This window comes from Ooceraea biroi, chromosome 9, assembly GCF_003672135.1.
Source record: "Ooceraea biroi isolate clonal line C1 chromosome 9, Obir_v5.4, whole genome shotgun sequence".
In the NCBI taxonomy this organism is placed as follows: Eukaryota; Metazoa; Arthropoda; class Insecta; order Hymenoptera; family Formicidae; genus Ooceraea; species Ooceraea biroi.
Window position 1 is genome coordinate 10,523,883 of NC_039514.1, and position 18,019 is coordinate 10,541,901.

At 44.1% G+C, this 18,019-nt stretch overlaps 1 protein-coding gene across 4 annotated transcripts in view; it reads right to left on the minus strand.

Moving 5' to 3' along the window:
- LOC105284714 overlaps nucleotides 1–18,019 on the minus strand; it is a 147,251-nt gene that overhangs the window by 59,879 nt on the left and 69,353 nt on the right. For 3 of the 4 annotated variants that reach the window (XM_026972397.1, XM_026972396.1, XM_011348445.2), the window contains 2 exons: nucleotides 9,443–9,590; nucleotides 3,692–3,799 (listed from right to left, as the gene is read on the minus strand). In XM_026972397.1, coding sequence (XP_026828198.1) covers nucleotides 3,692–3,799; nucleotides 9,443–9,587 — 253 coding nt within the window. In that variant the 5' untranslated portion in view covers nucleotides 9,588–9,590. Of the gene's footprint in view, nucleotides 1–3,691; nucleotides 3,800–9,442; nucleotides 9,592–18,019 lie in introns of all 4 variants that reach the window. The other variant, XM_026972398.1, reaches the window with a different exon arrangement.

The window sequence follows — 18,019 nt, forward strand, 5'->3', positions numbered from 1 at the left end:
TAACGAGATTAGTATAATAAATCATCGTCCGGCCGGTATTTGCATATGCCGTGCACATTACTCTCGTCATGTGACTCACCCATCTTCCGGGTGGCCGGCGATTAAACGTTGATGACGTTCGCGAAGTGAATATCACAATTAATATTAATCCGAGCGTTTCCCTCTTTCTTTTTTTTCGGTCTCGGCGCTTTCGGAATCCTTGAAAAAATTCTACAGCGTATACAAGCCCTCGGAGGACACTGTGAATCACCGAACATGCAAATGTCGGCGAGAAAGTTGAGCCACGCGCGTCTGAAATTATCGTTCAACGGTGGACCGTCTAATTTTCGCCGATAAAACATGATTTACACTGTACTCGTTCGTTTCGGCCGCGTAATTCCCGTTGTTTCGAGATTAGATCCAGCGATAAAACGGTAAATTACCGGAAACCAGCGAGGCTCTCGCTTACGTTCACAGTCTCTCCCGGGAGAGTCCGCAAGGCAAGGTGCATCTTTTTTGCCGGTGTGCGGGAGAGAGACACTCAAGGGGGTACCATCGGACGTTTTCCTCGTTTTGCCGCGCCACCCGTTAGAGAAGATCGATTCGCTTTTTGGGAGATACAAGCGGCGTCAAAGGGTTAAAGCTTATCGCGTGGGAACTCTTTTACTCCATTCGTTCGCGCACCCCAATGGAATTAGCCGCCGCTAAACCACCCACCCCCGATCCTTCCGACCCTCCTCTCCATCCCACCCCCGTTTACCCAGTTCACCTGGGCATCGCCAATAAGAACGACGAGCGGCGCGTGCGCGTCCTTTCTTTCTTCGTTTCCCAACGTTGTCCCCCTTCCTCTTTCAACCCTTCCTCCACATCTCTCACGGGATGGCAGTTTCTCCGCCACGATTACCCCAGAAATCTTTCTTCGGCTAATGCAAGAACTGTGTTTCCGGCGGTTCGCCCGATGCTTCGCCTACCTCCGGGGCGGACAAGCACGTACACACGCGCGCGGACGGCGGCGTGCATTTACAAGTGCGACTTGCCACAGGGGAGGGTAAAGCGGGTTAGAAATAGGAGGGTGGACAGCACTCCGAGCGAGCGAGCGAGCGAATGAGCACGCTATAATACGGGGCGGTGAGAAATATTTGGGTAAAAGCACAGGGTGGTAGCTCGAGCCACCATCACCACCACCACCGCCATCGTGCTCGCATCAAAAGCATAATTGACAGGAATTTGTGGACTTTGAAATTCGATAGAAATATCGAGGGGGTTACTTTGCCCATCCGGGATTTATATCATCGCGTTTTTCACAGGGATCCGCGCGCCGAGAGCTCTCCGAATGGGAACGTTCTTCTTCGTGAAACGTGACGTAATGTTTTCTCTCCAACTCCTTGATTTCTATCCTACGTTATACACGATATAAACATCAAAGACAAATTAATTCAAAATGCTGAGTATTCGAATTTCCGGATTAAATATTCCGGATTAAAAATATTCAGATTACACGTTAGAAATATCAATGAAATAAATATCAGAAGGTAGCGAGTTCTGTCGCTACGAGATAAGTTATTGCGGGATAGAAAAGAAAGGACAAGGAGAGTGGCTATCCTACATTTACACTCGCCTACATATGCAACACGAGTTAGAAACACTCGGGGCGCAGAAAAGGCCGATGAAGGAAAACGCTTGTACCAGCGTGCGAGGTAGAGCGGAGAGTGGCCTGAAAAATTCGATGCGCCGATACGCACGCGTATCGTTCGACACTCGAGATGCAGCTCATATGCGGAACATGGAGGACATGAAGGACGTGGATTACGAGGGACGTATAGGATACGCCTCGACAATCTCACGTATCCCATGGGCACGTTTAAAAGTCTCGTCGAACCTTTCTCCGCGAACGACGTACAAGCGGACCTGGGTGGTCCCGAGTTCCGCGCGGCTTTAAGATCTTGACTCTTCTTGACGAATCCCCAGAGCGGAAAAAGCGCTCGCGCGATTAAGAGAAAATACAAGCGATCAACAGTGACGTACGAGGCGATTAACTTTCCTATTCGGTCGCTGGAAATATCTACTACCTCTAAAACTAACTAAGAATAAAAAAAATAAAGTTTCGAAAACTCGTGACTACTCACATGTAGTCATGGCATACTTATATACATTTACTTATCTTTCTAATCACAAATTTAGTAGCTTAATATATTTGATAGCTGACGAGGGTATCGGCCGACCAAGGGAGGAATGCTAGCGGATTGCTCGCTTGCAGTTTTGAGCTGCATAGCGGAGCGGCCGTGCTATTAAAATTAATTAAGCTCCATTATTGAGGACGGGACTCTAATTACATAGCTTCGCCCACGTTTGACAGAAAGATACGGTACGGCGATTCTCTCTACTCTGCTCGGCGACGCTTTACGGTAGCCGGTGCTGCAGCTGGCGTTAAGTCCACAGGTTTCAACCCTGTATCGCGGTCGTTTGTTTGTTCATGCGTATGTATTCACATGTATTCACATGTAATGTTCACGGGCCGGCTGGCGGCGTCTCTTTGTAAGACGGTCTGTGTGCAGTATGTTATAATCGGAGCGATCGGCGGGATGCATCTCGGTCGGATTTCCGCGGCTCCTGACCGCCTAATGCGAATGCGCTGTTTCCAAGTTAATATCTTAAGAACCTGGCGTTACCCGCGTCAGAGCTCTTCGTCGGATTAGAAAACCCTCGCCGGAGTAACGCGAGTACGGCGAATACGCGCGCGGACCGATGCTCGCGACTTGATGAACGAGCCTTCTTCACCCCATAAAACAGACCTGTAAGGGATCTCGTGCTGCTGATATTACGAAAATGCATCGAGGACACTCGATAACGCGCCGGGACTTCTGCTAATTCTCTCTGAGTCCTATTCGCATGGTTTCAAAATTTTTGTAACGTTAATAATTATACAGCGACTTTTTGTGCGGTTCGTAAATGGAAAGAGATGAAAAAGTGATATGAAACGATGCAGCACGGTGGTTATCTGATAGATGTACGCGCCGTGTTCGCGATGCTTCACTTTCGATACCCATTACAGGCCCGCGGTGCTTTTTATATTTTTGCACGTGTCGTAAATATGTCTCACAGTGGATGCTTGGCGCCGTTTCGCGCCCTAAACGCTAAAAGTGATACACCTTCCCCGGCGAGTGTTGAATAAATGATCACGTCAAAGTGATCCCTCATATTGCCGGCGCGTTCCACGTCGTTGCATATTAATGCGAGAACCCCTCCTCTCCTCCTGCCTTGCGTTTCATTATTGCTTTACAAAGTGTCGATACACGTCGATACATCGACAAAAAGAGGCTTTTATATCACGACGATCTTGTCGTCTTAAATTTCCTCTAAATAAACAATCTCGTTCGAACGATGTTACGTAAGTTCCGAAAATTCTTTTGAATGCAATTCCACGCGAATTAAAGGATTTTGTAAAAATAAACTTCTCTCGGCATCGATCTTGCACCTCATCAATATTGTGTATGATTGCATGTAATAATACACACATATAGCGTAATTATAAAATACTCGACAGGTATAATTCATTACGCTTCTGCGCAGTATGTTTTACGGCGCCGTATATCGTAAAGTTGTTTTAACGAAGCGTAGCTTTGCGGGAACGTGACACGTCCAACCTACCTTTCATGTCTCTTTAGATAACTCTTCAAATGATATGATAAAAGAACGGTTAGAGCTCACTTACCGAGAATCTGGCTAAGGACGGTGCGGCCATCTTCGCCGAGGCACGCGCTGCGCGCGTCAAACGGATTTGTGAACTGCACGAATGCGTAGCCCTTGTGCATGGAAATACCTGCCACAAGAAGACAAAAGATCAGTGAAACTCTTTTATTTATATTAAAAATATTCACGCGTAATCGAAAGCGGAGGCGTTAGCGCACTAACGCTTCCGCAAAGCGGAATCGCGCGTGAATGCGCAGCTGCAAATTTTCCCAAGCTGCTGTCGCCTGTTCCCTTTGCCTCGCCCTCTCTTTTTATTAGAACCCCTTGCCGTCCGTGCGTCTAGATGTACGGGATACATTTAATCGGATAAACTTGAACCCCCGGTTCCAAAAAAAAATCCTAAATTAAATAACGAAATTTCCGAACGATTAAACGCGACTGCGGGGGAGGAATATTAAACATTTTTGCAAACCAAATTAATAAAAACAAGAGCGCGCGCGCATTGCACTACTGGTCGATTTTGCAGGTGCGCGGCAAGTCGCATGGACGCGACCTGTAATCTGTGTACCCGTAATAACTTTTGCGTGGTTAGCAGCTGACCATGCATGGAATTCATTATGCCGAAACAAATATGTAAATCTAGCCGACATACACACACACACACACACACACACACACACACACGCAGCCGTGCACGTCGCGTAACATCCTCACACGGACGCGCGTTGCGCGCGTGTTACGCCCCGGAATGCAAATACTGTCCACACGAGTCCGCTTCGCTCTCCCTGCGCGCAAGAGGTGCTCGCATAGTTTTCGCCGTTGCCGTTGCCGTTGTTATCAGCTCGCTCTTCAATGAACACTCGTTGTCGACGGGATTTAAAAAATCTCAACCTGACGCGCGCCTCGGGGATGCAAGTCGATTAATGCAACGGTCATCAATTCAGTTGCACTCTTACTTCACTCTCTCATCTTTCTTGTTCTTTTTTCTCTGGCATTACTTTAATGGTGGAAAATATGAAACTCGTAGAATCTTTCGGAGTTGCTTAGTACGCGGCATATTTGAAAAATAAACAGTATTGTACTAAAAACTAATGAAAACGAGATACAGATACCCCACAATAGCAAAGTTAAAGAGCCTGTAGAATGGCAACCTGACACGCGAAAGAGAAAACAATACAAGTTGTTACCATTCTGTTGACGCTTGATCTTTGACTGATGGACGGGTTGCCATTCCACAGGCGTGATATATCGACAACCGCAGTTTGCCGGCTTTCATTTTAGTTTCATGTTCCAAAAACATGCTATAACATGTATAACAGGATTGGCACTAGATCAATTGATTTAATTATATGACTACTTGTCGGTAGATTCGTGCATTTGAGGCGCATTCGCGAGAGCACTCCCGCACTGTCGCTTCCGTTCGACGCGCAACTTGTCTTACTTCCTTTTCGCATTCGATCTTTAATCTTCCTACCTGTCTATCGCGCTCGTCTTTAGGAGAAAAAGAAGAGAGATAAATTTATCATGCATTACACGATGCGATCCCGTCGATCTCCCGAAACATTTAGCGCTTGGAGCCCGATATATAAGACACTATATCATCCTCATATCTCAGAGCTTAATCCCACCCCCTTCGTGCATTTTCGGAACGCCGTATCGGCCGTGGGGCGATCGCCGTGTCGATCGTATCGATCTTCGATCCTCGTAACATAACTCGTCATCGCCGTAACGTTTATTCCGGAATTTAAATCGCTGTCTGTGCTCATGTCATATGTAAAGGGGGGAACGGGCGGCGGAAGTGTTAGAGGGTGCATTTGTGCACACAGCGGGTGCAGGGAGTTCGATATCGGCGCTCGAGAGATCGTTCGGCGACGAAATTTATTCCGGCCGTAAAAACCGCGATAGCGAAATGCGCGATCGTAAGTATGTATGTGTAAGTAAGAGTGTATGTGTGTATGTGTGCACGTGCGTGGTAGATGTGCGAATACGGGGGTGGTTTGTGATACCCGATGCCCCCGCGCGCGCGGTTGTCATTACTTTATTTTACACGTCGGACGCGATGGATCCCTCGGCTTGCATTTAATTAGCCAATCGCGTTAATCGCGCGACATGGTGATTAAAACGTAAAACGAAGCCTGCCACTTATTCCTCCTGACAAGATGGTAATTTTGCAATGACAAGTCTGTCTATAATTCAACGTGAACGGAAGCTATCCTTTGACCCTCTTTCCCTCCCTTTCCGAATACCACAGTTGATGGATCCCGGTGGAATCTTTTTTCCCTCGCAAAAAATATAAAAAAAAAACAAAACGCGAGAATACACGTAATGCACGTAGCGCTCGGTTGCCTAAACAAAAATATCCGATTCGATTTTGGTTTCGGTATCGAAACTACATTCGTGCATCAGAAAACCGTTACGGAACCGCTTGAGATATCGGCGCTTTTTGCCGGTCGCAGCCGCTAATGGAAACATAATCAGTCCGCGGAGTTTCATGCAGATGCTCGCGGGGTTTTGGAAACGTCGGATCGCGCCCGGAGCTGATTCAGGACCGGTGTTCGCCGGTGAGATTTTGTGCGATACCGCTACGAGATCTAATATAAAGTTACGGAACTGTTATAGAATATCGGTGCCAAAAGGATTCGACGGAACAGTTCCGATACCGAGTTTCCATTTTATCTTGTTTCGTCGCTAGATGCGCGCACCACAAATCGAAGCGAATAAGAATCGCTTATTGCTATTCTGTTCGAGAGATCCGGCGTGTATGTTATTTCGCAAGCTCTAAGCTGTTACGCACGATGGGGAGGGGGAAAAAAAGAAGGAGCTTTTCTTGAAAATATCAGAATTGCAGAGCTGCTTCCTCTTGGATATATAAATCGACGTTCTCATTGAGCCGGAGCGAAAGGGAGTTTTCCCCCTCGCGGAGAGTGCTCTCTCGACAAGTTTTACAGTTTATTTAGCGATGAAAAAGTCGCGATTTATACGCTCGCTTCCAGAGTCCCGCAAACAACGTCCAAATAAACTCGATTGCGAAAAAGGCGGGAATGGAAAAATGGAAATCAAAGTTCGATGTTTGATGGAAAGATCTTCAACAAAAATCAACGACCCTTTGTAACAATTATTTGTATTTTTCGTAACTACGTTTTTGTTCTCTCTGCAAAGTGACGACCAAGTGCCCCGATAACGGCAGTACCGCGTCGAGGGCTTGTTGCAGTGAATTTTTCCAATGTTTTGGCATTTATATAGAACATATATCGACTTTATATTGGAAAACTTGTCGGCAGAGAGACTCGCGCGCACTCGCTCATACTTCCTCTCTCTCTCTCTCTATCTCTCTCTAGTGCCGTTATCTGGGCATTCGACAGTACGGATTTAAATCATTCCGACGACGATTTCTTCCAATACACATCCGCGTTCAGGATAGCACCCGTCGCCGGGAATATCGCCGACCCTCTCTCCCCGACCTTTAAAATCTTCTGACAACGAAAAATTGAGTTTTCGTTAACAAAGGCACGGTCGGGTTTCTTCTTCTCGATGTCGTACGTTAAATCGTGCGCGTTTGTCCACGTCTCGCTCTCGGAAACAGGCGCGCGGAAAAAATTATCAAAATTGAGGCGATCTTCGTCGTGAAATTACGTCCGCCACCGAAATCGGATCACGGCAGCGGAAGCAATTACCGTGAAGACGGTCCTCGCGTGGATTTTCTCGCGAAACGTTGCTTGTAGAAAGGATATTTGATTCGCAGAATTTGTAATTTGTCCGCTATCGCGCGCTGCACGCGCGGCGACAGGACGCGGCTTATCCTTCGTATCGGCGTCCTCTAATCCGTCGAGCGCCTTAATTCCGGCCCCGAGGACGAAGTTGCCCTTTATTGTCTTCGTGCTTTATTGAGAAAGTAAGCTGTTTATCGGCAGCCGGCAGCTCCTTGTAATTTCGACATTCGACATTCGAAATTGCGATTTTGCCGGACGGAACTGGGCGAAACTTTCGCGGCGATAACCCGGCGACGCCGGACGTCGCCAGCGCCAATATTGCGTCCCCGAGCGGACGCTAATTCCGCAGCGTTTTTCGTTCTTGTTGTCGTACTGCTTTATCTCGTGGTTCTGTTTGTACCGTTATTTTCCGTATTATACTTATTTCCCTCATTTTTTTAAATACTTTTAATGCTTCCTAATGTTTTGTACGTTTTTTGCTTGTTGTTTAAGCTTCGTACGTAAACTTGTAATTTTTCGATTAACTTCGAACGAACTCTGTCTCTGCGATCAATTTTATATGACCCAGATATGTCTAAACAATGTTTTTTTTAGATTCCAATCATTAAGTATATCTCTAATGGTTTCAAAATGTCAGACGGACTAAAATGAACATGAAATGTTACGCACATGTTTGCAAAACAAGATGGATTGAAGCTTTGGACGAAAATATTCTATGTTGAACGTGACCGAAATTTAAGTATATCGGAAAAGTGTCCCCATCGTTGAAATCAAATCCGTCGCTAAACTAAAATCGTGCACGGGTACATGTCCTGCACATTGAATTAGAAATAACTCGCGAGAAACCCAATGTGCGATTTGCCATTTATTCCATTCCCCAGTCCATCTCGGTCACACGGTCATTCCCGACTTATCATCGTCCATCTATCCATCTATCCATCGTTCCAATGGATCGCCGTTGTAATTTCGTTGCCGCGGGGGGGAGCGGAGGGGGGTGGCAGCGAGGATGGGAGGGCAGAGAGAGGGGAAGAAGGGAGCGAGCCGGTGCGCGGGAAAAATGATTTTCCGGGATAACAAATCCCGCGATTGCGGCGGTAAACGAGGTTACGGGCTCACAAAGGAAGAGAAGGCAAGCGGCAGTCATCGTCCGTTCCTCCTGAAACTGGAGACCGACGGATATCCAATTCGTGCTGCCGAAGGTCAAGTCGCCGTGGCAGAAATTGCGTTACCGAGATCTCATTTTCCCCGCTGGCCCTTCCGCTATTCTTCCCGATGCAATTTTTCCGCGCCGGATAATAAGTTATCCGATCGCGAATTATCGGATGTTATCCGGGCCGCGCGCGATTCGATTTGTTCCTCGTGATTCGCCGGTGCCAAGGCGATTCGAGAACAAATTCGAAATTGGCAGAACAATCTTCTCGTTTTCTTTTTCTTTTTCCAACAATCCGCATAAATTTGTCCAAGTGACACTCATCGCTCGCGAGGATCACGCTTGCACGCAGCAGAAGCAATTATTCTCGAGCGGAGTTGACGGGCTGCTAAATATTTTCGCAGGGAATCAAGATGCAGGAAAGATAAACGAAATTCGAAAACCGATCCGGATACGAGGATTCGCCGTTGATCCCGAGACACAGTTTAACCCTAAATGGGAAGGGAAAATAAAGCGAGTTAATTAAAGTTTTTTTGCGGAAAGAACGAATTGCCACTTTCGCTAATACGATCGTATTAATAATACTGTCCCCCCCCCTCTAGAGATATGAATATAATGATGACCTCTTGGCATATTCTGCCTGAAATAATACATCACGAGGCATATATGAGTCACGTATAAATTTCAAATGTGTTCTCGAATTCCCTTTTTCTCTCGCTTCACTTTGACACGGCGTATTTTTAAGCTTCTCATTTCCTCGGCAATCTGTCATCGAGCTGTATCTCTCTCGAGCGTTACCTTAAGCATTCTCAATCAGGAATTTTAAGATCGGAGTTTTGCAGTGGCATATTTTTGAGATATCCTCTTGGCAATTTAAATTGAATACTAATGAAAGTTTCCGCGATGAACTCACCAGCCAGGCGGCCGTAGCGCTGGAACATTCGCTCCACATCGGTTTTGCTGCATTGAAATGTATTCAGGTTCCCGACGAAAACGCGAGAATTCACCGCCTGTGGGTCCTGCGAATTGGTCTGGTTGCCTACTTTACTCATCTTCATCGCCTGAAACAGTGAGAAAGGAAATTTCAATTGGAGGACATCTCTGTTTTAAATAGTAATTAAACAAAAACCCTAGAAAGAAGCATAACTAGATAAATCTTTTAACAAAGTTTATTATTATTAGATAAAATATCATTTCAAAAATTATCCGCGTTTCCAATTCCATAAATGTACATTTTCGTCAAAAATCCGAGGAAGAAGATTCACAGAAATGGAAATCACTTTCAGAAAGAAATTTCCGACAGCGAAAAGTTGAGCGGAAAAGTTATTTCACGTACGCGTCTAAAGAAATTAAACAATTTGAAAAATGCAACGTGAATCTTTATCATTCGAAAGTGTTTAGTTTGCGCGAGCGATTTCAAGCGAGATTAATTCAATTCCCACGTTGATATCGCGCTATATTTTAAGAAGGATGAAAGAATGACAAAAGAGGAACGATGGGGATTAATTCAATTAATCGGCACGAGATCGATTAATTCCGCGAAAATGCCGGCCGCTAACGATCTCGTTAGTTTTACGCGTTATTTCGCGAAAGTAGAAAACGAATTGTTGCACAATGGGATTGCGAGGCGTTAATTAATCCACGACGCGCCAATTAGCGATTGCGAATGTCCCTTTGACGCCGGCAGACTGTCCACGCACTCTCGCATTTCGCTATCATCATCATCATTATACCGTCCATTTGTTATAATTTGTTGCATTTTGCTAAATACTGTTTCGTACTACCTAATGAACAATCGCATCATTTAAAAATAAACTTTCGGAAATAAAAATTAAAAACATTTAAAATAGTCTTCAAAAATTTGAACGCCTGAATGGCAACATAATAAAAGTATTTTATTTTTACATAGTGCAAATATTATTTGTACTATTACATTTATTTTTATATTATATATTTCTTTTTACATAATATACAAAATTCGTAATATAATGGGAATTGCTCTACATCATATTTTCAAATGTCTCATGCGTCGTCTTATTGTGTCGTGTTTAAAACAAATGTAACCACGTCAAATTCGATCCAGGCAATGTAACCGAACAATCGGATTCACGCAAAAAAAGGAAGATCATCGCGCGTACTTCACGCGCGGGAGATTCAGCGATATTAGCTTCATTGACGATAATCATCGACGGGGATTAGATTATCGCGGATTCACGGTCGCCGATTTTATTCGGCAATCTCCCGAAATGATCGGCGTTATTTTCGCGATACGTCACGCGTACCCTCTCCGCGCGCGGCGCGACGTCGCTCGTCACGCGAATCCAATTTGTAACTTTGATTGCTCGCGAGGAAAAAAAGTTTATCGGGAGATCATCGGGAAGCTCGCGTCGCCAATAAACGAGGGAACGGTTATCGATTCCACGGGGTGTATCGGAACGGCGATTGACACCGGCACGGTGCCGGCATTAAAGAGTTGTTCTCCATAAATATCGGCAGTTATACGACGGGGTGGAACGGCGCGGCATGGGAGAGTTGAGAGGAATAAATATTGGCTTGCGCGTCAAAATTAGTAATCGGCGCGTCGGTGGATTTAATCAACGAAGAATTGCCTCGTTCGCCTCCGATTTTACAATGTGAAAGTGAACTCGCAGTGGTAGCAGGATGATAATGCGATCTGCGCGGTGGTCCCGAAATGCCTAGTCTTATCAACGTGTCCTATTGATTATTCTGATGAAACAACGTCACATGAACGAGGGTACGCAAACGCATTCATTTCCCCTCGAATGTTGAGTGTTGAGCATCCGTTTATTTAGAGATTAAATGAAAACTCACGTTATCCGGGAAACGGGAGAACTTGTGAGTAGCTATATATCTGTGTGGTGTGTGTGTGTGTGTGTGTATGTATCCGGGTGTTAGTTAACCGCTTAGAGTCTCGCTATCGAAGAAATCGAGATTATTTGGAATTGTGGCACGCGCGATCATTCCAATCGACTTGGCACTTGGCAATGATTCTCGCGCGGCGAATTTCTAATTACGTTCTACTAGTCGAGTCGGACTAGAATTCAGACTACACCACCACGCCAGTCGTTATTTACGGCATGAACCAACCTTAAGATATCGTTCACCGCCCGAAACGTTAATTGTTCCTATGCGTATGTGTGGCGACCGTGTGCCTCGCGGACAGCATCTCAGGATCTCAGCCACCATATTACTCCGCCGCGAACGCGGACCTTACATCCCCGAAAGTAGTAGCACGAACCACAAGTGTTGCAACGCATCCGATAAGACATTTCTCGCGAACAATACCCGCGCGGAGAGGTATAAAAAGCGGCAAGGACTTCAACTCCTCCTCCTCAGTCCTACTGCCCTTGACAGGGCGTGACTTCTCTTTTTCGTATATATGTGTTGCGCATACAGATTATGCACATATATACTACTAATACATAGCATACTAAATAACTTTTCAGCACTATGAGAGTAGTGTCGATTAAGGATGCCCCGCGCCTCCGTCTAGGATCAGTCGAAAGACATAGTCGTATATCGTGCACATGCGTACAACCATGATTTCTATGTCGAAAGCTGGGCGTCGTGACAAGTCCCATCTTTTACGACAACGATACGACGATGTTTCAGTTTTTACCACAAAATGGAAGGAAATATTACTATAGATGAGGTTATTATTAATATTGTATGAGATAATAAATGTACCAATTTAGTATTACCCATTATGAATCTTTATATTCACAATTTCAGCTTTAACCAAGCTTAATCTCTAATCTTCACTAATGATACGACCGGTACGACACAATTCGCTTTTAGATTGGTACGTTTGAACAAACGGCTACGACATACGACTAGTGACATACAACTACGTCTTTCGATTACTGATTGTAGACGGGGCCTGACCAGGTTGTTAGTCATCCAATTCGCTCACAATTAGTTAAATTAATTAATATTGACGGGAGAGTTAATATTAATTCATTTCACTAAATTATTTAATTAACACCACTCTCGCAGATCTAGACACATCCTGCGCCTTCTATATCTTTACCACGGTGCACAGTGGAACAGCGAGCCAGGTCAAACCTGGCCAAAAATATGAAAAACGAAACATCAGAGTGTTCAAACATGATTACTAGTATAATGTCTAGTTCAATGTAGTTCAATGTTCTGGATATACACTATTCGCTGCTGCGGCGAGTAGTGTAGTGGCAGAGCTGCTGTCCGTCAGACAGCATAGTCACCATAATATATCTTACGCAAGTATGAGAAAAAGAGAATGCAGATTCTCGAAATACAGTTGCAGAAGCTGTAGTTGCCGTTTTTCCCTTGTAATATATATTTTATCGATTTCTTTTCCGAAAACAATTTCATTGCATTTTTTATCATGTTCTACATATATTTTATGGAATTATTCGTTAAAATATTTTTTTACAGTTTCCATTAAACAAAGTTTACACGAGATTATTCCCATTTTTGCGATCCGCAAAATTATGTAATTCTTTCATTTATCGCTCTTCATACTTTTGCGATAAAATAGTAGGATTAAATAGAAAAAATGATTCGTTTTACTTATCCGATTTTTGTTAAACCATTTTATTTTTCATTATATACTGTCTATTTTATATACGAATATATGATGGATATATTTATATATCTTTGTATCGCACGGTTGGTAGCCAGAATTATTATCCCAGATTGATCGTAGCTATCGTTAATATATTAAAATGAACTCTCACGGTCCAAGTTCTCGGGGAGAGAAGAATTAAGGGGATTATTCGTAATTTATGTAAGAAACGAAACACAAAAGCGCTGCGAAAGCTGTCGCATAATTCCGTCCCGCCGTCGAAGTTTGGACGTCCCGATAATTTTCTCGCCTGCGGATTTCCAAGTGGTTTCAACTTACTCCAGCTCTTTACATATCCATAGACGTTCCGCAGACATCGAAATACAGTATCGGCATCGAGCAGACTTTCGAATCACGATGACCGGAAATCGAAATAAAAGATGTTAGATCCGCGAAAGTCGTATCGCCAAGCCATAAAAGTCATTCCGGTTCATTTGCGTGGAGCATTAAAAGATTCAACGAATAATCTAAACATCCCCGTACGAATTCCTAGAGAACACTTACAAAATCGAAACGTCCAAACAGCAGAAAACGCTGTTGCATTTTGCAGCACTTTAATTAAATCGAGTCGTTCAATTAGCAGCATCAAATATCCGGTGCACTCTGTCGTTACTGATATTATTCCTTATCAACAAATTGTTACCATAACACTGTTATGTGATTTAAGCGATGCTCACTAAGCTTTATCAAAGCAATCATAGCTTTAATAATATTACAATTTGATGATAGCTCCACGTAATCCGATTACGAAGGTTTTCAAGCAATCTAAAAACCTCAACTTAAATGCACATTAAACCTGTTTTTTGGTGGCGCTGATTTTCACGTCGTCTGCAACGCGAAATCGCGCAGTTTTACTCGTCGTTTACTGATGCGCTCCACGCATCGTCCCGCGTATTCTAATTCGTATGCGCAACTTTCCGCACACATGCGCTTAGATAATTAGCGCTAATTAGGAAAATCGACGAGCGGCAGACTCGAAAATCTTGGCCAGGTAGGATGCAAGTAAACAATTATGCGCGTTTACTTTGAGCAACCCGCGGCAAGACGCGAATGTGAAGCGAGGTGAAAGTTGCGCAAACGTTTACCCTGGAAGTGAACCACACGAGTGAGAATGAGGAAGACACACTGAAGGAGATATAGGGACAAGAGATGGAGAGAAAGAGAGGTGGGCTCACAAAGGGACTCGAATAATCGTGAAGCAAAATGGGACAGCTCGAGTCTTCCCGAATAATAGCAGTAAGATTCGAGAAATCGCGAATGAGATATAACATTACGAGCACGGGACGAGACGCGCGAGAAATGCATCTCTCGAGCGCTCCGATTACTCTCTGCATGAGCGGATAAATATATAATTTAATAATATTATATAGAGAATAAATATATAATTTGTAATATATCTGTGAAAGAAGTCAGCGTGCATCAATCGGATATGTGATATGCATTTCTCATGCTGCTGAGTTTTTCTTTAATATTTGAAAAGAGCTCCGCCTCTGCTTCTCAAAATCAAGACGTCGCTCATAACTAGCGCTGCGGAGCTTCACAATAATATTTTAGATGACATTTTGTGTGAAAAGTATAAATAAATATTTAATCGACTTCCCATATTTGCATGCTCGAGCATGTCAAATGAGTGTTCATTGAAGCAAACTTGCACTCGAGTGCGCAACGGCACTTTGTAGTATAATCCTGATAGTGCACACGTTTTCTGCATTATGCGGTGCATAAAGTTACGATTGAATACTACCGTGTATTATAGATTCACTAAAATAGACTTAATAGACTAATTAACGATGGCGCACTGATTATACCATGCTAGTAGCGTATATTGTGCTAAGTGGCACAATATTGCACAACCAATAATTGATTACATTGTTAGAATCACAATGGGGCACAACTTATTCATCAATTCATGCGGCTCATAATATATGTATAATAATACAATAATTGTACTGACGATGTCAATAATGATGCAAGGAAGCCATAAATAAAGTTTTATCGGAAAGTTTGTAGATTCGGTTACCAAAATCAAAACATGTTGGATATTACTAATGTATAAATTATATTAATTCATGATATTATAAATCAGAGTACATTTAAATTGAAAGAAACGCCTCATAAATGTCGCTTCGCCAAAATATATATGTATGTATATAAAACATGAACGGAGAAGAAAAAAACGGATTCCTGAATAATTTTCACATAAATGACTCACATACGTGTGAACGATAATGGAATTCGTATCATATATTTAGTTGCACTACCCTATTTTTCGATCAGAAATAGTAAAAGCAGAAATTTTGGAAGCTGAAACGAAAGCTCGCAAACTGGACGCCTGTAAAATGACAAGCCGTCCATCAAATAAAGAGTAGCGCCTGTTCAATGATAACCGACCTGTCCATCTCTCTTTTGCACACTGGATTGCTATTCTACAGGTGACCGAATTTTTTAACAATGCGAGCAAATGTCAATCTCATTATTTTTCAAACAGAGCGATGTAGCATGCAACGCTACGTCGTTGCTCACGAACGCAACGAAATCTAATTACCTCGGACAATCCTGGAAGATTGCCTTGAGCCCCGTTTCGACTTTCGATGTAATCTCGAACTCGCGACGCAATGTTAATTGCGAGGGTGGGACGACGTAAATTCAATTCTCCCTCTGCCGTCGCCCCGACCGGGACGACCGGCTGCCGTAAACTTTACGACGCGAATTAAGAAGCATATAAAGAATCGCCGAAGACGCGTGATAATTCTGCACGTATCCTGCAGCGACCGCCCAAAAACGGAAGTCTCCTCTCGGAGAATTTCCTCGTCGTTTCTCTCGTGACACAATTAGGATCCAGAATCAGAAATAAAAGCCGACGCGAAAGCGAAAGAGAGGAATAACCCTTTCTGTGTTCGCTAGCCAGTCTAAACCGGAGGGTTGATATCGGATAACAGAATTTTACACTTCATTTGGCTTCACTTTCCATAAGGGGAGAAATGTCCGATAGAAATTTTTATTAGAGAAGTGATATACCGATATTTGCACAACTTTCACGATTTCACGATTCTTTATATATAAACAATTCATCAAATTATATTCTTTACGCCGAGTTTATGGCGTCCTATGCAGGATGTAAGTGAGATTTAATCGGAACTCGAAAAGCCATTTGTCGGAAGTTCCCGCAAGCATGACACTTTCTCGGCGGGCAATTCGATGAAGCACAATCCACGATTCTTATGAAAATAGCATTGAAAAAGATGAGAAAACTCGGGGAGATTCGCCTCCCTTACGATCCTATCCATGCGGTTTATCCGTTCCGTTCACGCGGCGGACGTAACACTGATTCGATCGAGTGAGAGACAGTTTCCGTTGCCAATTTGACTGTGTGGCTCATTTATTTGTCAATGTCAGTGCTGACATATAATAACTCACACGTATAATAATTTCGCGCTGTCAGCGTAGTTTCTTGGCAGCGAATTAGACCGCAGTTGTTCCGTCGAACCGCTGACAACGTTGCGGCAACGAATGAATCGGCAAGGAAAACGCGTCTGCCTCTCGAAATATCGCCGCGAGTATCAATCAACAGGTTCAGGAATCGCGAAACGTGATATTAATTATCTCGGCTATGCGGAAAACGGCGTTCTCCGGATGCGCATTCTCCGTGCCCCTCCCTTGCGCGGGACAATCCTCTAGAGGATTCTGCTCGAGGATTCCGCTCACGCGTGTGCTCAAGACCCTTATTTTTTCAAGTGGATGCTTTCTCCTTCTCCTCCTCCTTCTTCTCCTCCATCGAGTTCTTTCGCTGCTGCGCTCGCATTTGAGGGGCTGTGCAGGTGAATTATTAAAAGTTCACTCAGAGATTCCCGAGAACGGGGCGCGCCGTCCGCGAAAGGAGGATGATTGCAATCACGTCGGCTCGTAAAGTGATCACCAACGCGCTTCCAGCTGCATCCCGATGCGCCGAATAGCAGGCCGAATTGCGCGAGCCGCTCTAAAATGCATTGTCTCAGAGGAGGAGGTGGAGGAAGAGGAAGTGGTGGCGGAGGTGAAGGAGAAACGCTCCTCGCGCGCGTCGACAAGAGGGGTATATCGCAAAACTCGCTTACGCCCGCGGGGAAGCGAACCCCTCCGCAGATTTTGCCGTCCTGTTTAATCGATTATTCAGTTCGCTATTAATACGGTAATGGATACCGCGGTAACGATCGTCCGAAGGAGAAACGCCTTACGTGAGACGCCACGCTCTAATCGATACGCGTAGACCAAGGTTGAAATTAATAATTAATTAGCTTTATTAAGGTATGAATATGTTATGAAGTAAAGATTCGATAGTTAATATGTTAACGTAAATACCGTGCATAAATTAGGGACACGATCGTGTTCACGGTAAATGTAAATTATCAAATAATGATATCATGAATGGACGGCACTGTTAGGAATTCAAATGGAAGTTGAAAAAAAGATCAGTGGAGATTTCAAAGATGGAAACTCTCGAGTCAAAATCTCGAGAGAGAAATATTCGACTCTTTTCCCGGCCGGTGAAAAATATTTGCAAGACGTTCCTCCTTAAACAATTACATTTTTGCAAGCGGCATTACCGCGAATATTATTCTTAAATATTTGCCTTTGCGCTGCAAATGCAGCGTCATTAATTCGCACGAGCGAACAAGCGCGCGGAATTCCGTGACGGGCGAATGCATTAGGATGGTTTTACCGCGGTAATTCGATTTCTTCGCGTCGCAATATACAATCCATCCCTTTCGTCCCTTTCATCCCTCTCGTCCCTTTCATCATCCACCTGATAGTGTCCGCGCCAACGTAATTGCGCCAATTATCGCCCTCTCCCCTCGCACCCTGTGGAGTTCCAAGTTCCCGCGTTTC